Source organism: Eubalaena glacialis, chromosome 19 (assembly GCF_028564815.1).
Source record: "Eubalaena glacialis isolate mEubGla1 chromosome 19, mEubGla1.1.hap2.+ XY, whole genome shotgun sequence".
NCBI lineage: Eukaryota > Metazoa > Chordata > Mammalia > Artiodactyla > Balaenidae > Eubalaena > Eubalaena glacialis.
The window spans coordinates 8349966-8375131 of record NC_083734.1 but is presented as its reverse complement, the minus strand read 5'-3'; the positions used below and the strand labels follow the sequence as shown (position 1 = coordinate 8375131).

General features: G+C 47.3%; 1 protein-coding gene across 2 annotated transcripts in view; it reads left to right on the top strand.

Annotated features, from left to right (window-relative positions):
* USP43 (ubiquitin specific peptidase 43) overlaps positions 1-19562 on the top strand; it is a 61494-nt gene extending 41932 nt beyond the window's left edge. The window contains exons 11-15 of one of the 2 annotated variants that reach the window (XM_061175063.1): positions 25-151; positions 264-600; positions 2722-2880; positions 3841-4005; positions 17877-19562. In XM_061175063.1, coding sequence (XP_061031046.1) covers positions 25-151; positions 264-600; positions 2722-2880; positions 3841-4005; positions 17877-18922 — 1834 coding nt within the window. In that variant the 3' untranslated portion in view covers positions 18923-19562. Of the gene's footprint in view, positions 1-24; positions 152-263; positions 616-2721; positions 2881-3840; positions 4006-17876 lie in introns of both variants that reach the window. The other variant, XM_061175062.1, reaches the window with a different exon arrangement.
* The last annotated feature ends 5604 nt before the right edge of the window (positions 19563-25166 follow it).

Here is a 25166-nt window from a genome sequence, read left to right as displayed (position 1 = left end):
ATGACCTGTGTCTGCTCCCTGCAGCCTGTTCGGGAGCATCCAGGAGGAGCGGGTCCAGGACGCGGACAGCGTGTGGCGGCAGCAGCAAGCCCACCAGCAGCAAAGCTGCACCCTGGACGAGTGTTTCCAGTTCTACACCAAGGAGGAGCAGGTCCCGCCCTGGGGGTCCCCGCCCCATCCGGCCCGGCATCCGGGGCCTGTCAGTGGGTGGGTCACGACCTCGGGAGGGGTGTGGCTTACGGTGCCGGTGGCTTCCCTTCCAGCTGGCCCAGGACGATGCGTGGCGGTGTCCCCACTGCCGGGCCCTGCAGCAGGGCGTGGTGAAGCTGAGCCTGTGGACCCTGCCCGACATCCTTATCATCCACCTCAAACGGTTCTGCCAGGTGGGCGAGAGGAGAAACAAGCTCTCCACGCTGGTGAAGTTCCCGCTCGCCGGACTCGACATGGCTCCCCATGTGGCCCAGAGAAGCACGGGCCCCAAGGCCGCCCCGGGCCCCTGGCCTCCTTCCTGGAAGCAGCCGGTCTGCCTGCCCACCAGTTACCCGCCAGACTTCCTGTACGACCTATACGCGGTCTGCAACCACCACGGCAGTTTGCAAGGTGGGCATTACACAGGTGAGCCTGCCTCGCGGCCCGTGGCTGCGGCCCGGGCCTCCAGATGCTCGGGGAAGGGGCACCCCTGGGATGCCGAGCTCGCTCGGGCACTCGGCACCAGCTGAGCCCTGACCCGCTGCACACCGGGCACCTGCCGGGGGTGGGGTGGTGGCGTCTGGTCCAAGCGTCGAGCGGAGTTCCGTGGGGGGTTGGAATAGAAAGTTAGTTACAGCCCGAGTTTTTGACCGTGTCGGATACCAGAGGGTAGCTGTTGGAGCCCAGAGAGTGCCATTTATCCTCGTCTGTGATTCAACGCAGGGACTCCTACTTACCAGATTCGGTATTTTTTATTTCTACGGGGTACCTTTAATTGTTAATCCCCCGGAGGAACTTGGAGAGAATGAAGGCTGGAAGGACAGAAACAAAGAGCTTGGCAGCTCGTTCGGTTGTTCATAATCGTGTACCTTGGTCTCTTCTAGAATAATATAAAGTATTTCATTTTTGAAAAAATGCTTGAAAATATTTCATTTTTTTGAAAAATGCTCTGTTCCTAGTGTACTAATGAACCTGCAATTTGGAAAGCACCAGACTATAAAAATTCAGGATCATCACTCATTCATTCATTGAACAAATATTTATGAAGTCCCCATTCTATGCCAAACCCTGGGCTAGGTGCTGGAGTCTCGGTGATGAACAAGACAGATAGAAGTCCCGCCCTCATGGGACTAATTTCAGACACAGACAATAAAAAGGTGCTTGTCCCTTTAGTACTTTCCCTACTTGGTATCATGAAAAGGTGATAGGTTGATGTGTCTGAGATACAGATAAGGCCTCCCTGAGGATGTTACCTTTAGGTCAAGATCTGAAGGATGAGGTGGAACTAGCTGTGTGAATAAGGGGAGGAAAACATGGGTAGAGCTACTAGCCTGTGTGAAGGCCCTGAGGCAGAGTTCGTGTGTTTAAGAATTGATGAAAGCCTGTTGTGGCTGAAGGGGAAAGTGACATACGATGGGGCTGGGTCCGAAGGCCCCGTGGGCCACGGACAAGAGTTTGCACTTTTTTCAGAGGGTGATGGGAAACCATTAAAAGGTTTTAGGCAGAGGAATAAAGACATAATCTAGTTCACAAACTGAGGTCTTAGCTCGAGCAGAGAATTGGGCGGAGCAAGAGTGGAAGTGGGAATTCCAGTTAGGAGGAAGTTTCTGGGGCTCAAGTGAGAGATGGTGTTGGCTGGGACTTGGGTGATGACAGGGTATTCAAGACATATTTTGGAAAGGGGATCAGTGAGACTGGCTTTTGGACTCAGCGTGGGGTGGGAGAGAAAAGAAGGAGCAGAGACGAACTTCTCCGTGCCTGCCTTGGGCTGGTGCAGGAGCCAGCAAAGTGTGGCTTGTGGGCCACATCCAGTCTGGCACCCGCATTTGTACAGCCCATGAGTTAAAAATGGTTTTTACATTTTAAAAAGTGGTTTTAAAAAACCCCACCAAAACAACAAGAATACATGGCAGAGACCGTACGTGGCCATCGGAGACCTGCAGAACCTAAAACATTGTCTATTTGGCCCATTACAGAAAAAAGTTGGCTGACTTCCAAATTAGTAGGTCATGGAGCCATTTACTGAGGTGTGGAGGGAAAGGAGAGGACTATTTCTCGTACTTGTTTAGAAGGTGGTGAGAATCTTATTTATGAACATTTTCTTAAATGTTTGACTGCAGTTCTTAGGTAGGAAAGAAGTGTACCATAATCCCAACTGCTTATTTTCCTTGCATACTGAATCAGAGACATGCATTTTGAAGGTCCTCAAAAGAACGGGGGTGAACATTGGTCTTATTGCCTGGGTACTCCCATAAATATTATAAATCGGGACTCCCTCTTATTGGAGATTTTGCCTGAACAAGCTCTACCACGTAAGGATTCAGCTTGTGTGGTAACAGATCAGTTGATCAGTGAGCATCTGGGTGTGTAACTGGTTATCCTTGCTGACTCTGCCAGATTCATTTCTAGCTAAAAATGGTCCAACGTTTCTCATTCTATTACAAACGTCCGTTTTTCAGCCATGCCCGTGGGAAATGTCTTTCTGCTTTGGGGGGCTCCAATAATGGGGACTTGGGCTTTGGACCTTCGCAGCCTACTGCCGGAACTCTCTGGATGGCCAGTGGTACAGTTACGACGACAGCACGGTGGAACCGCTTCTAGAAGATGAGGTCAGTACGCGAGGGGCTTACATCCTGTTTTATCAGAAGAGAAACAGCATCCCTCCCTGGTCAGCCAGCAGCTCCATGAGAGGTAGGTTTTGCGGCTCCTTACAGGAGAGGGGAGGATTGGGAAAGGGGAGGATGCTGTGTCAAACATCGAGGACCTGGAGAGGTCCGCAAGGATCTGAAAGAGGAAGCTTTGCTGCTGCAGAGCGTGTAGGGCCCTACAGACTAGTGTCCCATTTGCAAGGACGTGGGAGGGACATACTGAAATCCAAGAACAGGAAAAGGAATAATATTTTGTATCTGTGGCAGGTGGCTCTTGGGAGCATGGGATTCCATATTTCCGCTGTCACCCATATTGAGCCAGATCTTCATTAAGCTTGTGCAGTATAACCCTGCATTAGTCCAGGTAGAAAGGGAAGGGCGGTTATACGGGATGAGGGACCTTAATAGGAAATAGCTACTTAACCACACCCCAGAGATACGTTTATTAGACAACCTCAAACTTGCTTAGCAGTCTGGAGATGGAAAAGAAGGGTCAAAACGGACCTTTTTGTGTGACAGATTTCACTCTGCGAACTAGCCATCCTTACTTTGGAGTGAAAGAACATTTTTTAAAAAATGACTCAGATTTTCTGCGCCCAGATTGTTGGAAAATGGCCAAGTAAAACCAAGATGCCCCAGCAGGTCTAAACCCACCGTAATGCAAAGTCTGCCTTCTCTTCACAGAAGGTAGACATGACGAGAGTGAAAAACATGCCATATTTAGAAAACTGGACTTGGCGACCAGTAATTTCACGAAAAGCCTTTCAGTTCTCATCAACATTCTGTCCTTTCTGTGCCCGAGTGCCTTCCCCTAAATGTGTCAGCTTGGTCTCATGGTTCGTCAGTTACAGGCTCTCCTCCAGCGAGTCACTCTCGTTTCTGTAATTCTACTCTGGTTCTGTAGCTCCGGGCTCGGGGATGGGACTCTGGCCGTGAGAGGCGCCCGGGGGGCCCCGAAGGATGGAGTTGGGTCCAGCCTGCCCTCTCTGTGCTCCGTCTACAGGTTCCACCAGCTCCTCCTTGTCCGATCACTGGCTCCTCCGGCTCGGGAGCAGTGATGGTAGCACGAGGGGCAGCCTGCTGTCCTGGAGCTCCACCCCCGGCCCTGCCCGGCCCCAGCTGCCTGGGCCTGCCTTCTGCACCAAGAGCCTCCCCAGCCAAGAAAAGGGTACGTTCGATCACGCTGGTTAAACTTGCTGATCTTCCTTTCATTTTCTGTAACGACCGTCACTCCTCAACTTTATGAAGCACTTCATGGCTCGGAGTGTATAGAGTCCCTCGGTATGAGAGGTTTATTTATTTCCCAAATCAGAGCTCTCAGGACCTGGTCCGCCCCCTGCCCACTACCCTCTGGCTGCAGGTACCTTCCTTCTGTGCTCCCTGGAGCTGACCATCTAAAGGGGGCCGACAACACATCAACGAGTGAATGAATTTCATGACGGGATGTAAAGCAGGGATAAGGGCGAAGAGGTAAATCATCAAAGGAAGAAGGTATCTAGGCCAGGGGTGGGGGAGAAGGGATGCAGAGGGCCCGTTAGGCAGGGCGGGTGGGTAAGGCCTTTCCGAGGAGGTGAGTTTGGAGCAGAGGCCTGAGTGTGAGTGAGTCATGTAAAGTCTGGGCATGTGCTCCGCACTATCAGGGTGAGGGCTGTGAGGTGGGAGTGAGTGTGGGATGGCGGGTAGGGAGGTGCAGGAGAGACCAGAGCTGCGGCCAGAGCACAGTGAATGAGGAGGAGAGTGATAGGAGGTAGTTGGGAGCGTGCCTTTGGCACACGGTACCAAGTTTGCATTGTATTCCAATTGCGGGGGTGGGTGGGAGCTACTGGGAAATTTGAGCAGCAAGTAATCAATCTGATACTTTTACAAAGCCTACTTTGGCTGCTGTGTGAGTGCATCACAGGAAGGGTAAGAAGCCAGAAGGCCAGCTGGGAGGTCTGGCTGCGGTTTTCCAGGCGAGAGCGGGTGGTGGCTTGGATTAGTGTGTTAGGTACGAGGTGGTCAGATTCGGGGTATATTTGTCCTTGATTTTTTTTTTTTTTTTAATAAATTTATTTTATTTTATTTATTTATTTATTTATTTTTTGGCTGTGTTGGGTCTCCGTTTCTGTGCGAGGGCTTTCTCTAGTTGCGGCGAGCGGGGGCCACTCTTCATCGCAGTGCGCGGGCCTCTCACTATCGCGGCCTCTCTTGTTGCGGAGCACAGGCTCCAGACGCGCAGGCTCAGTAGTTGTGGCTCACGGGCTTAGTTGCTCCGCGGCATGTGGGATCTTCCCAGACCAGGGCTCGAACCCGTGTCCCCTGCATTGGCAGGCAGACTCTCAACCACTGTGCCACCAGGGAAGCCCAGATTCGGGGTATATTTGAAGATAGAGCTAACAGGATTTGCTGGTTTGGGGTGTGAGGGAGAGAGGAACCAAGGAGGACTCTTTGCTTGGTGTCTACATAACTAGGTGACCAGTAGTAGTACAGTTCATGAGATGGGAAGGGCTTGGTTGGCTAGGATGCAGGGTCAATTTTAGAGGGAAATCAAATGTTTGACATGGTCATTTTGAGACTCCGGTAAGACATCCAAATCAAGATGATAAGTAAGGAGTGGAGAAAAATATTTGAGGGTCATCAGCACACGGATGGACTTTAAAGCCACGGGGCTGGCTGAGCTCTCGTAGGGAAATTATACAGATAGAAACAAGTAAAGACCTAAGACCAACCCTGGAGCTCTCCTGCATCTAGAGGTTGAGCAAAGGCAGAGAGAACAGCAAAGAAACAGAGAAGGAGTGGCCTGTGAAATAGGAAGAAAACTGGGCAAACATGGGTCACAGATGCAACAAAAAGGGGAATCTTTCAAGGAGGAAGAAGCCAACTGTGTCACATACTGTTGAGAGGCTGAGTAGGATGAAGATGGGTAAGTGACCATCGGGCTGGAAGGTCACCAATGACTTGCCAAGAGCATCTATCATGGTTTGGAAAGAATGGAAGCTGTCAAGTAACAGGTGGAAAAGATACTGGGTTAAAGAATTGACAGTGGATATGGGTTCCATCAAAGACTGTGATTAAAGAGGCAGTAGCTGCAGAGGAATGTGGGCTGACAGCACTTCGGGGTTTTCTTTGCCAAATAAGAAATAATAGAGCATGTTAGCATTCAGATGATCCCAACTAGAGGGAAAATGTGATGATCATGCAGGAGGGAGAGGCAATAACTACAGAAACAAACGTTTTCATAAAAACACGTGTGTGTCTGTCTGTCTGTGTATCTTTAGCCTGTGTTCCTTCCATCAGAAAGTGGCAGCACATTCTAATTACTTTTAGTTTCCATGTTTCCTATTAGCTCCTGATTTAGTTTTTTAAATAAAAATTTTTTAATTGAAGTACCACGTATATACAGTAAAGTGTACTGATCACAAGTGTACATCTGATGAATTATCATACCCATGTAACTATCACTGAGATTAATCAGTAGAAAGTTCTAGGTCATCTCTATCTCCCCACACCCCGCCCTCATATCCTTCTCAATCTTTACTGTTCCCCTCCTTTCCAGCAGGAAGTATTATTCTGACTTCTAACACATTGATTAGTTTTGCCTCTTTGGAAACTTTATATAAATGGAGTCACACATTCTTTTTTCTTTGACTTCTTTTGTTCAACATTATGTTGGTGGGATGTATATTTGTGGTATGTATCAGTGCTTTTTTCATTTTATTCCATTTGTCAGAAACAAAAAACAAAAAAACACAAACCAACCCAAAACAGCTCAGACACATAAAGTTTGTTACCAAGTCCAAGCTTGTACTGCTCACCGCATGACAGGCCAATAAATCAAGAGACATAGTGTTGGCGCAAGGAGTAGCGACTTTATTTGGAAAGCCAGCAGGCCGAGAAGATGGTGGGTTCGTGCCCAAAAGAACCATCTACCCAAGGTAGAATTCAAGCTTTCCTTATACTAAAAGGGGAGGGGGTTTGGCTAGTCCTTGCAGACTTCTTGGGGCAGGAATCCTTTGTTCTTGCAGCTGCCCAGATAGGTCTGGTCACAGTGTTCCTATAAACCTCCAACAAGAGAATTGTCATTCTCTGTTCTGCAATGTTTTATCTCTACATGAATGGGAAAGTGTTATACCTTTAAAGGTCAGAGCCTTGAAAATGGGCTATCACGTATATTTCAGGCTCTAGGCAACATTCTTTTACAAAAGGTGCAGAGCCAGCATGACTGAGATAGGCAACAGAGCACAAGGGATACGGCTAAAGAAATAGATCCAACATGGAGTCATGTTTGTTCTCTGTTACAGGTTCTCTGCACGGAAGTTTAATTGTACATATGAGAGAGAGAGAAAAAGAGAGATTGTTGTCTGTTGACTGTTGACCATTGTCAATAAAAAAGCAAAAGCAGGCATTTGGAAAAGAAATAATGATGGGTAGGGTGGGGAGAGCCACCTTATTTCCGAGGGGTTCACGGATGGGCTGGATTTGATCTCAGAGGCTGACCTGGAGAAGTTTGGCTTGATCGTCAGGGGAAGCACTTTGAGTTGTTATAGATTTCCGGATTCTTGAGTTATTTGTGGATTCTCCAAAAATCCACACAAGTTTTGTGGTGAAGACATGTGATGGATTGTCTCTGGGAAACGTCTGCTGGGGTCCTTCTGCACCCTGATGGGATGCTCCACTTCCCTCATCAAAACCTCCCACATTGCAGGAATAGATTACATTTTGCTTATTTATTCTATTGTGGTTGGTTGGATATTGGGGTTGTTTCCGTTTGGGGCTATTACTAGTAGTACGGCTATGACCATTTTTGTTCATGCCTTTCTGTGGTACGTATGTCTGCATTTCTGTTGGCTATTTACCTGGGAGTGAAATTGCTGGGGTGTTTGTGTGTTTATTCGTCAGCTACTTATTTCTTTATCCTTTAAGTTACTGTTCTATCAAAGTAGCTAACACAGTTCCTGGTGTGTCCCAGGCTCTTGTTACATATTTGGGAGGGAATAAATATGATGATATAATTTTTTTTTAATAAATTTATTTATTTTTGGCTGCATTGGATCTTCATTGCTACGGGCAGGCTTTCTCTAGTTGCGGCGAGCGGGAGCTACTCTTCGTTGCGGTGCGCAGGCTTCTCACTGCGGTGGCTTCTCTTGTTGCGGAACACGGGCTCTAGGCGCGTGGGCTTCAGTAGTTGTGGCACGCAGGCTCAGTAGTTGTGGCGCACGGGCTTAGTTGCTCCACGGCATGTGGGATCTTCCCAGACCAGGGCTCGAACCCGTGTCCCCTGCACTGGCAGGCAGATTCTTAACCACTGCGCCACCAGGGAAGCCCCCTGATGATAGAATTTTAAAGCGGCAGGTGGTTTTAGATTGTCATGGACACCAACCCTCTGGTTATTATGGTTTATGTATCAAATTTTGGTGAATTATTCCTCCATGTTCAGCATTTTGGCTCCCAACATCTCACTATTAGACAGAATGCTGATTGCACCACCGCCCCCTGCAAATCACAGTGTCTGATTTCCTTAGAATCCGCTCTGTGTTGGCGTACTGTTTCATGCATTATATTCTGACTCACCCTGTCTGGGCGTTTCTTTTCCCTTCACATTTTTATGACTGCACATTAAGGGTAGTGTCTGGTGAACAAAAAAAAGGCATTCCTTCCCCAGCTTGTCCATCCCCCCTCAGCATGAGCCACTGACAAGCTCATAAATTCATCCCAGTTCTGTCCAGAGGCATAGGACCTTGGGCCATTTCTCAGTTCTCCCAAGAAGAAATGTGTTTCACACCCCTTAAGGAGGCAACTTGAAAAGATGGCCAACTTTTCAACAGGGTACTCAGACAGGCGTCAGGCATAGCTCCAGAAAACTCCCCAGAGAGACAGAGAGGGCTGGGATGGGAGGAGAAGTAATATTGCAGAATAACTGTCCTCCAGACCCTTGCAGGCATGTTACTTATCTCATCTCCTCATTCAGAACTCTGGGAGAGGTGAAATGATAGCCCTTTTACCAAGGAGAAAGCTGAGCCTCGGACGTAACCAGTCACAAGCTCACCTGGGAAGTAACCGGGCTGCAAATAGACCCGCTCCCTCTGGCTGCCAGAGTCCTGGCTCTGTGGCTCTTAGATGTAAATTCCAAATTCAAGGCTATTCCTTTCGGACATTGCCAGAGCCTCCCTTCCAAAGGGAGCATTCCCTCTTGGAGTCTGAATATAATGGTGATAGATTTGAAACCTGTTTGAGAAGCTCTGAAATGGTTGAAAATCCAGCTTTATTTTAATGTTAATACTAAGCCCGGGGCAAGATCAAAACCAGCACAGAGGCTTTCAACAATGATTGGTACTAACTCCTCTCTTCACGAGTATGTGGGAGACGTTTTTTTTTACTGTCAAAATGAGTAGAGGGCATGACTGGCATTTAGTCCCCAGGGAGCAGGGATGCTAAATGTCTTGCAATGCCCAGGGATGGTACCATGCGGTACAGACCTGTCCTTCCCAAATGCCAGCAGTCCCCTGTAGAGAAACACTGATAGCTTGGCAACTTCATCCGTCTGGTAGCTCTGGTTATGGGACCTCATAATAACGAAGGCATTTTAAAACGAAAATGAACAGATCCAAGTTTTGTGGGGTATGCAACTTAAATAATTGGGGACGGGTATTGGGAGAGGCTCTATAAGAAAAGGGACGAAGAAATACCTTACTTTTGCAATTGTTATAAAAACATGACCATGTGAAAAAATTGCTAAAGTCCTTTGCAGAGGAGGGGCCCTGGGACTAAAGCGTTTCAGTGTCGGTGCTCCTGGTGGTAAATTTCCTCTATGGCTTTATTGAGCCTCAAAGGTTTTGTTTTTCTTCTTCAGTGCTTTCCAAATAGTATGTTATTTCAGTTTTGATTTCTTCTTTGATCTAAAGGTTATCTGGGTGTCAAGTATTTAAGAGTTTTTGGTCACCCTTTTATTCTTTATGTCTAATTTTATGGATTGTGATCCAAAAATGTGGTTTTCAAAAATGATTCCCTTTTTGTGATCAAGTAAGTACATGATGATTATTTTGTCAGTGTTCTGTGTATACACAAAATAATGTACATTGTCTTTTGAGGAATGTGAGCTTTATTAAATTAGGTGAGTTGATTGTTGTATTCAATTTCCCCATGTCTTTTTTTTTAAATTGAAGTATAGTTGATTTATAATGTTGTGTTAGTTTCTGGTGTACAGCAAAGTGATTCAGTTTTATATATACATATATATATGTTCTTTTTTATATTCTTTTCCATTATTGAATATAGAATAAGATACTGAATATAGTTCCCTGTGCTATAAAGTAGGACCTTGTTGTTTATTTTATATATAGTAGTTTGTATCTGCTAATCCCACACTCCTAATTTATCCCCACCCCTTTCCCTTTGGTAGCCATAAGTTTGTATTCTATGTCTGTGAGTCTGTTTCTGTTTTGTAAATAAGTTCATTTGTGTCATATTTTAGATTCTACATATAAGTGATATCATATGATAGTTGTCTTTGTCTGACTTACTTCACTTAATATGATAATCTCTGGGTTCATCCATGTTGCTGCAAATGGCATTATTTCATTCTTTTTTATGACTGAGTAGTATTCCATTGTATATATGTACCACGTCTTCTTTATCCATTCATCTGTTGATGGACATTTAGGTTGTTTCCATGTCTTGACTATTGTAAATAGTGCTGCTGTGAACATAAGGGTGCATGTATCTTTTCAAATTAGCTTTTTCTCAGGGTATATGCCCAGGAGTGGAATTGCTGGATCATATGGTAGTTCTGTTTTTAGTTTTTAAAGGAACCTCCATACTTTTCTCCATAGTGGCTGCACCAATTTACATTCCCGCCAACAGTGAAGGAGGGTTCCCTTTTCTCCACACCCTCTCCAGCATTTATTAACTTTTTAACGATGGCCATTCTGACCAGCGTGAGATGATACCTCACTGTAGTTTTGATTTGCATTTCTCTGATTATTAGCGATGTCGAGCATCTTTTCATGTGCCTCTTGGCCATCTGTATTCCCCATGTCTTTAAATTGACTTTATTTAGGGCCGCCTGGTTACAAAGGAGGTATATGGAGACCTTCCTGTATAGCTGTATTTTTAATCAAGTACTCCCAGAACGTTAATAATATTTGCTTTATATTGTTAGCCGTTTTGTTAATAGGTGTCTGTAAGCTGATGACCGTTCGATCTTCTTTATAAATGGGGTCTTTTCTCATTATACTGTTTCTCTTTATCCTGCTTAATGCTTTTAATCATAAATTCTACTTTGTTTGAGATGAATAATTCCACCCTTTCTTTCTTTTTTCTTGCTTGCATTTGCCTGGTATCATTTTGCCCTTCTCTTTTACTTTATAAACCTCTCTTTTCGAGTTAGTTTTAAGTGGTTTCTGAGAAACAGTATGTTGCTGTGTTTTGTTTTGTTTTGTTTTTTAAATGTAAAAAATTCAAAGCCTGTCCTACAAAGGGAAAGTTCAGTCCATTCATACTTAAAATCAACTACCAAACTTGATTTCATGTCATTTTATATTTTTTTGTGTATTTTCTCATAGAGATATTTTTTATTGAAGTATAGTTGATTTACGATATTGTGTTAGTTTCAGGTATACACAGCACAGTGATTCAGTTATATATATATTCTTTTTTAAAATAAATTTATTTATTTATTTGGTTGCGTTGGGTCTTCGTTGCTGCGGGTGGGTTTTCTCTAGTTGCAGTGAGCGGGGGCTACTCTTCGTTGCGGTGCGTGGGCTTCTCATTGCGGTGGCTTCTCTTGTTGCGGAGCACGAGCTCTAGGCACGCGGGCTTCAGTAGTTGTGGCACGTGGGCTCAGTAGTTATGGCTCGTGAGCTCTAGAGCCCAGGCTCAGTAGTTGTGATGCACGGGCTTAGTCGCTCTGCGGCATATGGGGATCTTCCTGGACCAGGGCTCGAACCTGTGTCCCCTGCATTGGCAGGCGGATTCTTAACCACTGCGCCACCAGGGAAGTCTTATATATATATATTCTTTTTTTTTTTTTTTTTTTAATATTTTATTTATTTATTTATTTATTTATGGCTGTGTTGGGTCTTCGTTTCTGTGTGAGGGCTTTCTCTAGTTGCGGCAAGTGGGGGCCATTCTTCATCGCGGTGCGCGGGCCTCTCACTATCGCGGCCTCTCTTGTTGCGGAGCACAGGCTCCAGACGCGCAGGCTCAGTAATTGTGGCTCACGGGCCCAGTCGCTCCGCGGCATGTGGGATCTTCCCAGACCAGGGCTCGAACCCGTGTCTCCTGCATTGGCAGGCAGACTCTCAACCACTGCGCCACCAGGAAAGCCCTATATATATTCTTCTTTAGATTCTTTTCCCTTGTAGGTTATTACGAAATATTGATATAGTTCCCTGTGCTATACAGTAGGGCCTTGTTGGTTATCTATTTTATATATAGTAGTGTGTATACATTCATTTCATTAAAAAAGAAATTTCTATCACTGATTCTTTTTTCTTACTTTTACTGATTTGATCATGTTGCTGTGTGTTCCCTTTTTTCCCCTTGTTCACTGGGAAATGCTGTTCTTTTCCATCTTGTTAATTCTTACCTTATGCTTCCCTATATTTAAAATCAAAGGCATTTTCCTACTATTTTATGGATACGAGAAGCCTGCTATTTCCTGCGAGTCATTCTGTTTGATCACTGCCTTCTCTCTTTCCCCTGATGAGACCTTTTAATGCTTCCGTGTCATTCCCCCCAAATGAGAGCTTTGGGATGCTTTCCCAGGTTCTCTCTGGTCTGTTTCAACAGCACCCCCTCGTCAGTCCCCAGTTCTTAGATTTTGCTGAGATGGTTTCCTACTCTGTTCCAGACTGTAATCAGAATTACTCTTGCTGTCCCTTTCCTGTCCCAAACACACCAACTTAACTTCATGTGACACATCCTAAGACCATCTGTCCCCTGTGAGGGTGGATGGTACACGATTGCACTGGACACCGCTGTCTGTCTTCTTTTCTTCACCTTCTATCTTCAGGTCTCGGTGCTGATTTTTAGTGTTTGGTCAGAATTCTTTTCAGGTATGCATAACATGCTCTTCCTCTGCAGAGCCAGAAATATTTTCTTTTCCCGGGGAGTGAATGGCAGCTTGACTGGTGAAGGGCTCTTGGGTTGCAATCCTTTTCTCTCAGGCATCTGTGGATGTTTTCCCACGGTCTACGAGGCCCCAGGGTTGCAGGTGAGAAGTTCTTCTTTTTCACATGAGAGTCACTTGTTCTTTCCGGCTGGAAGCTTTTAAAATTCTGTCTTTGACCTTGGAGTTTAGAAATTCTACCAGAATATGCCTGGGTCTGTGTTTTTTCATCAACCCTGCCTGGGACTTGTGGAGGCCTCTCCTTCTACAGATGCAGACTTTTCTTTAGGGAAATGCTGTTTTTGTTTAATTATTGTCTTGCCTACTTTTAGATTCCTATTATTTGCCTCTTGGGCCTCTTAGATCTGTTCTCCAAGTCTCCTAGCTTTTCCCTGTGATTTCTATCGCTTTGTCATTTTGCTCTATGGCATGAAACATTGCTTTCACAATTATAAAATTTGTGAAATTTACCAAATGTCTTAAATTTCAAGATCATTTCAGGCCACTAATTTGGGTCTTAACAGTGACCCTGCATACCTTCAATTCATTTACTGAATTTTAAAACCTGAAAGTCACATTCTTCAGTCTCCTGTTGTTCTACACTTGAATCTCCTTGACCGTTTTATTTTGTTAGTTTTTCTTTAATGGCTCAAAAGGGCCTGTTCTGATGGTTCTGTTTATTCTTATTCTCTGACTGCCAGACCCCCTTAGGTGTGTTTTTATTTTTCTGTTTCTGCTTATCGGGGCTTCCTTCCATCCTCTCCTGAGTGGCGGTGGTTCTTGGAATGATGGACGGGGCAGTGGCCTTGGCTCCTGAGGCAACCTTTCCCCTCGCCAGCCTTGTCCTGCCAGCTCAGTCACAGAAGTGGACAAGCCTCAGCTGATCTGTGCAGCTTCTCCTTACTTTCTGGGGGACCCGAGAAAAGTTTAGGGGTCAGTCTTACTCCAGGTTGCACTGTGCAACCAGAGACAGAGATGTCTCCAAATACAGGTTGGGGCTTAGAAGATGAAGGCCCCTAGTTAGGGCCCTTTTCTCCCTTGGTTACAGCCCTGGAGGTCTCTTTGCTGCTGCCCTGACCCGCCGAGCTTGCCTGTGCCTCAGGGCCTTTGCACTTGCTGCTCCCTCTGCCTGGAACCTGTTATCCCCAGATCTCCACGCGGCTTCCTCCCTTCTCTCAGGTCTCTCCTCACTGAGGACCCTCTATTTCCCCCTTGCCCTGCCTTCTTCATCCTAGCTCTTATCTCTACATCCCATGGGATGTAGTTTTGCTTTTTTGTCAAGCCCAATAAGGAATAGGCACATTGTACTTTATCCACAGCTGTATCCCCAGCACTGCAAACAGTCCTCGGCACCCAGTAGGCTCTCATTAAATATTTATTGAGTGCATAAGTCGGGGACACCCTTGACGGGACGAGGAAAAGTCTTGTCCTGTTGCAGGTGGGCTGAGGATGGCGAGAAGAGCCCCCACCCCCTGCTCACAGCACACGTAGTGAGGCCGGTGCCCGATTTCATTAGCCCAGGAGAAAAAGGCACAGAGGAGCAGATGTGGCATTTCTCAGCGCAGCGTCCACCGGCTCCAGGGCCCCTGTGTGGTGGGGTCTGTGCCCCCAGGCTGCCCCGGAGCCATCTGTGTGAGCAGGGCTCTGGGGGACCTGGGAAGCTCCTATGTATGCCCTGGGGCTTATACAACCTCAGGAAGCACTTAACCATTCATGTCCTCAATGTGGCTTCAGATTCTAGGCCCTTCCGCGTTCTCAAGCCAGACTGGGGGTGAGCAAGGCCACGGATTCCATGGTGGGAAAGGCAGCATAGCTCAGGGGTCTCTGAACACCACCTCTGCCTCTAGCTCCCAGCATCGCTGGAGGTCTGGCTCCCCAGGGGAAGGGCAGTGGGGCTTACCATCCCCCACCCTCCTCCTCCCCCAGAAGCAAGATACTTGGTGAACAGTAAGTGCTGCAACTGCTTGGGTGCTTTCCCATTCATTTCTCCTCTTAGCCAAAGCTCTCGCTCCCTCTCAGATCCAACAAACAGAATGAAATAAAATCATGATGGCCAAGGTGCTTTCTCACTGCATCTTGAGAAAGAGGAGCCGGGCGCTGCTGGGCACCTGTGTTTCCCGTGACATGAGCTGCTGCCCGGTGCTGGGTGCCCGGACCCCTCCACCCTGGGAAGAAGGATGGAGAGTGGGTTAAGGCCATGGCCAAGTCATCTGCCACCTGCCAGGGCTGCAGGCTTGTCCTCCCGTTTTTTTTTTTTTTTTTTTTTTTTTAATGGCTATATGGGTGCTTTCCCTAGATATCCTTTTTTTTTTTTTTTAACTTTGGGTTTATTTATTTATTTATTTATTTATTTTTGGCTGTGTTGGGTCTTCGTTTCTGTGCGAGGGCTTTCTCTAGTTGCGGCAAGCGGGGGCCACTCTTCATCGCGGTGCGCGGGCCTCTCACTATCGCGGCCTCTCTTGTTGCGGAGCACAGGCTCCAGACGCGCAGGCTCAGTAGTTGTGGCTCATGGGCCTAGTCACTCCGTGGCATGTGGGATCCTCCCAGACCAGGAGGATCCCCCGCATTGGCAGGCAGACTCTCAACCACTGCGCCACCAGGGAAGCCCCTGTCCTCCCGTTTTGCAAGGCTGAAAGTCACCGCTTTGTGACTCCTAATACAAAGCTCCTCTTTCTGCCCTTCCCAGGGCTGTGGACCAGGAACAAAACCTTCCCACATGTCTCCGCCCCCAGAACAGTTTTGTTTTGTTTTTTTTCCTTCCGAGGTGTGGGAATTTAATGATGGAGCAACAACGTCAATCGGGACTGGAATTACAAAGTATTTGGGGTGAGACTGTGTCTATTGATGGCTAATCTGAAGAAGTACTTTAAAGAAAAAGAAAAATACCAAAGATTATCTGTGAAAAACCTGAAAGGCAAGATCCGCGGAACCTCAGAGATGCTATCAGACGCCTCGTGGAGTTGATGGGCTTTCTGCGCCCACGCCTTCTTGGCACCTCTACTGGCTGACGTCTGTGCGCTTTCCCTGCCAGCGCCTTGGGGACCCCTTGTACCTGCTCCTTTGACCTCCTGAGCCCCCCGCCTGTGCCTCCGAGGACCGCGGTCCCTCTCCATACAGCTCAGAGGTTGGCTTTGGTGGTTGTGGTCGTGGCTCATTTTGGAAGCTGACTTGTGCTCCGTGATGAGAGTGGAGAGGCTGGTGCCCTTGACCCAGGCTGACTGTCCTTGTGCCACGTGGGCTTCAGCTGAAGATTTCTTTCTCTGTGGTGGCAGGCATCTCATAAATCAAGTGTCTTAATGGTACAGTGGCCAGTGACTTTTTAACTTTTTTTTTTCTTTTTAATTGTGTTAAAATACACATAACAGAGAATTCCCTGGCGGTCCAGTGGTTAGGACTCTGCTCTTTCATTGCTGATGTTCCCGGGTTCAATGCCTGGTCGGGGAACTAAGATCCCACAAGGCAGGGGGGAAAAAAAAAAAAACCAAAAACACATAACAGACTTTGTTTGCCATCTTAACCATCTTTAAGTGTACAGTTCAGTGGTCTGAAGTACATTCACGTTGTCGTGTGGCCTATGAGCACCACCATCCCTATAACTCTTTTCATCTGTAAATCTGAAACTCTATCATACCTGTTAAACACCAACTCCCTATTCCCTCCTTCCCCAACCACCTTTGTACTTTCTGTCTCTCTGATTTTAGCTGCTCAGAATACTTCATAGCGTGGAATCATATAGTATGTGTCTTTTTGGTGACTGGCTATTCAGGGTCCCTTGAGATTCCATATGAATTTTAGGATGGGTTTTTCTATTTCTGTTCAAAACCTTACGGCGATTTTCATAGGGATTGCATCGAATCCATAGATCGCTTTAGGTAACATTGGCATTTTAACAATATTAAATCTTCCAATCCACGAACACAGGATGTGCTTCCATTTATTTACATCGTCTTTCATTTCTTTTGGCAATGTTTTCTAGTTTTCAGTGTACAAGTCACCTCCTTGGTTAAGTTAATGCCTAAGTATTTTATTCTTTTTGATGCTATTGTAAATAGAATTTTTTGGGGTAACTGATTGACTGTGTCTTAAAAAAAAAATACACAACCTGGGTATATGTCTGTTCCCTTTAGAAATGTTGAGATTTAGGAAAGAATTGAGAAGAAAATCAGAAATACACAGCACCCCCATGGTTCCCTCTACACCTTCTCATTTTATTTATTTAAGTATGGAGTATTTATTTCTCCATACTTCTTTGTATGTTTTCACATGCACACATCATGCACATACACACACATCTACACATATACGTGTGTATATATTTTTGCAAGTTGGATTACTCTGTGTTTTTCTAGACTCTATTTCGCTCTTAGCAATATATATCAAAAACATCTTTCTAACTATATACGGGTGTTGCAAAACACACAATGGAGGTATAGCTGGCAGTTCTGATGGAATGAAACACACAAGACTTTTCTTTTTCTCGTCTTTCCTTTTTCTCATTTTTAGCCCAAGGTAGAATATCTGAGACTTGTGCATTGGAAAAAGTACAAGCACCTAATTTGACCTGAAAAAGCAGGGACTTTTGCTGAGCATTCTGTTTCATGGCCATATATAAAGATGAATGAAAATGATGTTGAATCTTAGGCTAGCTGCCTCAGAGACTGAGTTTTCTCGGGAGTCTGCACTGCCTGGCATGCAGCTACCTTCGTTGGCACTGGCTTGCCCTGTGGCTTCAAATATATAAATGGATTCCATGGAACTGTGGGTGAAAACAGTGATGCTCCCGAGGGCAGGAACCATAATGTCTTGTTCACTGCTGTGTCTCCAGCACCCAGGACAGTGCCTGATCCATCAGACATGCATGGTCAGTGCTTGTTAGACGGACTGGCCTTGCAGCTACTCTTACTGCAGCCGGAGGGATACTCGGGCACTGATGCTCTTGGTGTCTCTTTCAGGAGGCTTGGAGTCCAGGCCTTTGGCACGGGGTGTCCAAGGCCGCAGCATCAGCATGAAGGTGCCCACCCCTTCCCGAGCCAAGCAGGGGACCTTCAAGACCATGCCCCTCCGGTGGTCTTTTGGCCCCAGGGAGAAACCCCTGGGTGCATCCATCGAGCTGGTAGAGTACTTGGAGTCCAGACGGAGACCTCGGTCCACGAGCCAGTCCATCGTGCCGCTGCTGACGGGCACTGCTGGTGGGGATGAGAAGGCAAACGCCACCCTCTCTGCTAAGGGTGAAGATAGCGGGCGAGCCGACGACAGAGAGCTGGCCGAAGCGCCCTGCCCCTCGGCCCACCCCGGCCGCTGCACGGTCCCTGGCAACTCAGATGGCCCGAACGCAGCAAGGAAGCTCAAGGAAAACGCAAGTCAGGATATCACGCTGCCCAAACAGTCTGACCTGCCCGTCACAGTGATGTCCTCAATGGAGGGCGGGAAACGAGCCCGGCCGGAGGGCCAGAGGACCACAAGCTCTAAGGGAAGTGGCTTGGCGGGGAGCAGTGGCCAAACACCCTCTCCCAAGGAGGCTTCCGGCGCTGCGACGTTATCTAGAAACAGCGCAGACAGTTGCCCAAATACCTTTGGCAAGATGAGGGCTAATGTGGAGAGAAGGGACCCCGAGGCAGACAGATGCCCACAGGGAACCCTCACCTTTCTGAGGTCTGTGTTTTGGAAGAGGGAGAGCAGGAAGAGTGACAGGGCAGAGGCGGTGAGTGGCAGGCAGAGCCCAGCTGTGGCTGAGCAGGCCCGAGGCTCGTCTCCATCCCTCAGGATCCGAGAGAGCCTGGCCAGGGGCCCCGCCAGCCCCCTGGAGAGGGATGTCCGGTCAGCGCCCAGCTCTCTGCGCCTCCCTCGCAAGGCCGGCAGGCTCCCGAGGGCCACTGCCCTTGGCACATCACAGAGGAGTGTCCCCGGGGAGCAGACGTCTTTCGGCACCTTGCCAAAGGTGAAGTACCACACGCTCTCCTTAGGTCGGAAGAAAACGTTGCCCGAGTCCAGCTTCTGATGGTGTGTGTTCCAGTGACGTGTGGAGCTGGCATCCTCGTGACTCTGCACTGAGCACCTGTAGGCAGCCTGTGTTGAGAGTGAGATTTGGGGAAGACAGTTGTCTTGTGACCCCTGAAAATAAACATTTTTTGGTCTCCGCATCTAGATTTCCAACACCTAATTCCAAAAATACCTTGTTGGCTGCTTTTATGCCACCAGACCACAAGAGGGCGCTGGTGGGTCAGCATAACCATTTCGAGGCAAGAACTGCTGTTTCGTTTAAATTTCAGGGCCTGAGTACTTTTACTAGGGAATGATTGGATGTGGGCAAAACATAGAGCATAACTCTGTGAGGAAGCCTCGTTAATAAGAATCTTCAGTATCAAATCAAATATTGTCATTGGTTTCTCCTATTTAAACTTTTTTTTTTTTTGGGAAATAGCAGACTTAACAGGAAAATCTTCTTTTCCTCTTGATGCTTCTCTGGGATAAAGCATTAAGGATGCCAAAAAAAAAAAGTGATAGTGACACTAAAGCAGGATTCTAGGATAATGAGGTGGGAGAGAAATGATTGAGATTTTAGGAGAGTATTTAATATATAACAAAATAATTGTATTAAAGTTTTTCAAGGTATTTAAAAAAGATAACTATTTTGATACTGGGGAAAAAGGAAGTTCTTTTTTAAAAAAAATTAACTATGAGATCTATGTACAATTTTAATAAAAGCTCATCTGTGAAACATGCAAATGACTGTCTGAATTATTCAGGTTAGACAAATCTTGTTTTGTTTCTGCTGCATAAACTTAGCTCATTGCTTTTTTTTTTTTTTTTTTTACCATTTAACCACTTTTTAACATTGAAGTATAGTTGATTTACAATGTCATGTTAGCTTCAGGTGTACAGCACAATGATTCAGTTATACAGATAGATAGATGATAGATAGATGGATAGATAGATAGGTATATTCTTTTTCAGATTCTTTCCCCTTATAGGTTACTACAAAATACTGAGTATAGTTCCCTGTATATACAGTAGGTCCTTGTTTGTTATCTAAACTCGTTGCTGTTGATATCAGAAAGCCATTGATTGAGTTGTCTCTGAAAATTTTAAGTGCTTTTAATTAAAATGATTTGCTGTTCTCTAAGGAAATAGAAGTCTCCCCAGGTCTCTGGAGGGCATGTACTTTCAAGGACTAGAGAGTCTGAGTCTGTATCAATGGACCATCACTTTGTTACCGACTAGGGTCCTTGGACTCCTTAATCAATAGAAATTGATGAGAGGCTGGAGGAGGAATTCAGGCAAGGCTTTATTGGGGCTCGTGCAGCATCAGGAGGGAGCGAAAACAAGCAACAGATGCCCTTGCTCACTCTCCGAGGAGGGTGGGCTGGTCCCTTAAATGGGGTGAGGGTGGGGACGGATCAGTGGGTCAGGCCGGAGCGGTGGCTCAGGTGGTCTGCCCACCCCCTTTGGTGGTGGCGTGTGCAGGGGTCATGCACAGGACCCTGCTTTTCCTCCCCGCCCCTCAGAAGTGGCAGTTGGGTTTTGACCTTTTTGTATCTTCTTGTTCATAATTTGCGTAAACTGCGCATGCGTGCAGGTATTTTTAGCCCCTTATAGTTTCTTTGTATTCTGTTGCTGGAGGAGACGTTTGTCCAGGTGCAAGCACTGCAGTAGAGGGTCCCGGGTCCCAGCCTGTCCCAAGTTGACTGTCCTCTGTTTCCTAGCGCTTTGCACACTTTTCAGTAGCTCTTCTAACAAATATCCCCTCACTTCTTACAGGGAAGCTGCTAAAGCTGATCCCAATCCTGGGGCTCGACAGGTGAGGTTACTGGTGAGTCTGTAGTTCAACAGTCCATTTTCTAGAAATACTTCCTTTCTGATAGGAACCATTTGTTTAAGACACCCGACTCCAAAAATTAAGTTTTTCCTCATATACACAGCATGACTCATTGCTGGGTCTCTGCTACTGTTCTTTTCTTAAGAAGGAAGAATGAGGTTCTTTTTTATTCCCCATGAGAAAGGCTACGTAATTTTGAGCAACAGTTCCAAGATAGAAGGAACCGAGATGACAGAAGGAGAAAGCACGGGGACCTGCCACCTGACCCCAGAGGGCAATGTGTGTATCAGCAGACCCACGTGCTTGCATTTCAAAAGAAGTCCGTGTTTTCTTCAAGTTGTTTTTTTTTTTAATTATTTGCTTTATTATTTTTTTTTAATTTTATTTATTTATTTATTTTTGGCTGTGTTGGGTCTTCGTTTCTGTGTGAGGGCTTCCTCTAGTTGCGGCAAGTGGGGGCCACTCTTCATCGTGGTGCGTGGGCCTCTCACTATCGCGGCCTCTCTTGTTGTGGAGCACAGGCTCCAGACGCGCAGGCTCAGCAATTGTGGCTCACGGGCCTAATCGCTCCGCGACATGTGGGATCTTCCTAGACCAGGGCTCGAACCCGTGTCCTCTGCATTGGCAGGCAGATTCTCAACCACTGCGCCACCAGGGAAGCCCAAGTCTTAACTGATGCTGGGGAAGACGTAGCTGTCCGTGCCCTCTTGGGTGATGGGAGTCTAGGAGTCCTCCTGCTGTATTTGGTTCTTTTTCCTCTGTTGACACTCATTTGTCATCTTTCACTCCCATGCTCTTCTTAAGCCTAGCCTCACTTTCTTTGTCCCCTAAGGGATTGGGTTGTGACTCAGATGTGCATCCCCAGGCTTCTCCCTTTCGAATACCCTTGGATATCATGAGCAGGTCCCAACTGTTAGCAGCTTTCTCTGTAATACACCACAGATTGGAGCATTTGCCCTAGGCTATGAATTTGGAATAGAAAGAGGCAATTACACATAGACGCTGGTAGTTATATCTGCCATCCCACATCTTCAACAAGGATGCCTGAAGTTCCTTGGTAACCCTTTCCCTGAGGTTGCTTCCCCGTCTAGAGGGACCTGGTAGGGAAGGCTGGGAGAACACAGCATGGGAAAAGATTGGGTTAGATTTCTGCCCAGATTGGAGGCATGGTTCCAACCTTGACCGTGCATCTGAGTGTACGCTGTGGCCACCTGGTCAAGGGATGTTTCGGGAGGAAGCATGGCAGAAATACTTGGATGCTTTTCTCAAACTACAGAGCTGCTCTTGGACATTTGTAAATTGGAGTTTGAGGCAGGTTGAAAGCCACTGAGTCAGATATAAGCATGGCCAGCGATTGAGTTAGCTCAGCGTGGCAGAAATGGTCTCCCATCCTCCTCTGGAAGCCCAGGTACCCTGCCTGGACCTTTCCCTGCTCCTGAGGCATGGACCCTGGTCTGGTGGTGATAACTCCCTCCTGACTCCCAGCGTGTCCTCCAGGTCTGGGACTGCTTTGCTTTATCCTCCACTCCACTCTCTTCCACTAGCGGAAGGAAGGGTTTGCAAGTCCAGAATCTTGGGCTGGGAAGTCATACTGGGGGTGTCAGAAGCTCCAAGGGCCAGAGGAGAAAGAACATCTAGTGGAGAGGAGATCGTAATCTATACAGGTTACAGAATTACAGTTCTGGGAACAAACAGAGGTATATGCTAGCTCCATCCTGCTTTCCAGATCCTGTCAGCAGGACACCACCTGTCGTGAACAGACACAGGGATGGTGAGTTAACCGAGCTCCTGCTGACTTGATTACATCTTTTACTGCAAACAATAACATGTAATAGTTGCAGCTAACGAACATTTCGATAGCACTTGCTGTGTGTGCAAAACACTTCTTCTAAGGTGCTTCAGATTTGTCCTCCGAAGTGTGAGAGGTTGGGTCATTGCCCACCAACTCCTGTCCCCTGCTGGGTGAACAATGCCCCCGGAGGGACATTAACTCTTGTGCAATTCAGGACTGCACCTGCAAGGGTTGAAGGGACCCTCAGGCTTTAGAGAAAGCCCCGCAGGGCAGAGAAGTGGAGAGGTGAGCTGGAATGCTGTCGGCAGGTGTGGGAGCCTTTCGTCATAGCTACCGCTGACACTGGGGACAGGGGGTGGGGGGATGGGTCACAGGGCACCAAAAGCATCTGCTAAATCCTCCAGATTCCTCTACTGTTTATATACTTGGACATTTCCCTTTTGGGCAACAGAGCACCAGCCAATCCAGACCAAACTTCCCCACTGTACCTCAGCCTTTGTAATGGAAACTCCTTGACTGACTTTGCAACCCAGAGTTCCCCCAATACCACTGTTGACCAGGGTACACCAGGAAGGTGGGGGTGATCTGACCCTACATTTGGAAACCTCACCCAGTTCTAAGATGAAAGGGACTGATAGGTTATTGGTCATCTTCAGCTGCAAGGGCTCCAGCCATCTCCACCCACATCCCAGCTCTGCCATTGACCAGCTCTGTGATTTGGGCTTGATTACCTACCCAGCTTTCTGAGCCTGTTTTCTTCACCAGTAGAAATGGAACCATTAATGTTGGTCTTGGAGGCTTGCTGGGAGCATTGCATAAGGTGACGTGTTAAAGTTCCTCGTAAGGTAGCAGGTAGGTGGTAAATGCTTAGAAGTTCCCTTGTCTTCTCCAGAGATGAGCGTTTACAAAGAAAGGCTTGTTTTGCCTGTAAGTGTGTTCTCCCTTTCTTCTTGTAAGAGCATCTTAATTTTCTCTTGGGAAATCACTCCCTCCCCACTCTGTCCATCAGACAGAGCTGCCCCACCTCTCCAGCCCTGGAATGGGCACGTGGCCCGGGCTTGAGCAATCAGACACACGTGGTGGTTTCAAGATGGCTACATGACCAGGTGGGTGTTGGAACTAGGGGGAAAGAGGAATCTTTTGCTATCTGGCTTCTAAGTCTATAGGATGTGAGCCTGGAGGTATTGGTGTCCATCTTGTCGTGAAGATGGGGAGAGCCTGTTGAGAATGAAGCCCACCCAGTAGAATATGTTGTTGAGAGATGGCAAAACAAAACAAAGAACAAACAAAACAAACAAAAACCCTGAATCCTGGTGGCATCCTTTGGACGCCTAGATCTAACTATACCTGAAATAGGACTTTCTTTACTTGGGTGAATCAGTGTTTTGGTTCACTCTGTGGTCTGGGGTGGTCACTGGCCTCTGAGGTCCAGTCCTTCTGTGTCCCAAGGGGCTAACCAACCGCCTTCAGGCTGCCCTCGTTCTGCCAAGAGTGTCCCACAGAGCATGACCACCCTCATTTTTCTCATCCGTGAAATAGATTTGTCGGCTGTTCCAGTGACTCAGGGTTGATGTGAAGACCATATGGGATCTTGGAGGGGAATGCTCGTTGGAGATGATGAATTGCATGCAATTTTGTGGGCTTGTTACTGCTCTGCTGTGCTGGATTTCTGTTCAGAGGAGGAAGCTATAAAATAGGTTTGGAGCCACAGTGACACCTGGTGGCCATTCCTCTTATTGCATGATGCTTTTCCCCCCACAACTTAAAAAAAATTTCCCATATGTTTCAGCCTAAGGGTTGTAGGTTTTCTCATTTGCTAGGCTGGTGAGATGCCCCATCCTGAGAGGGCAGCAGGCCTATGTGGACACAGGGACATCCTAAAGGCAATAGGGGGTATCCAGTCAGAGGGAGACCAAAGTCCACGGACAGGAAATTAAACTTAAGGGAGTTTGGGGGGGCCAGCCACTCAGTCCTGCTGTGGCTGCGTCCACCTGCAGGTCTCTGACCCTGTTTGGCTGCAGGGACAGCGGAGCAGACCCACTGACACGAAGGTCCTTCTTCCTGAGCCATCATTCAACGTGGCTTTTTTTGGGGAATCCCAGGGGTCTGAGGTCTTCCCCCACCTTGGAGTCTTCCAGTCTTCGCTTTCGCAGAATTCGGCTTGGTGGCCGTGTGGATGCTTCCCAGAGGCAGTCCCTCTCGGCCCGTCCACCCCTACTCCCACCACCAAAGGATGGTCCCCTCAGCCCCACTCCAACCTGAGAGGAGGCAGAGCCCCAAAGAGAGTGGGTCAGGACCCCAGGCCTGGGGCTGGGGTGTGGTGAAGCTAGACCTGGAGCCCAGCCCTGGTGCGACCCCAGGACTGGCTGCCTGCGGCCCTGGCTCCAGCCATTCTTGCCCCAAAGCTGCCGTCTCTGTCTCTGGCCACCTATCACATTTCAGTCGTTTTCCCGATGCTGTTGTCTGTCCCCCACCTCCCAGCCCCTACCGACCCTCCATCATTCTGGCCTAAGCACCTCTAGGATCCCAACACCCAACAGCAGTAATAACATAGAAGGTCATCTTGCTGACCCTAGGCCTGCCCTGCCTCAGCTGTCCCTCCTAAATTCTGGTGACGCATCCCAACCAGCAGCC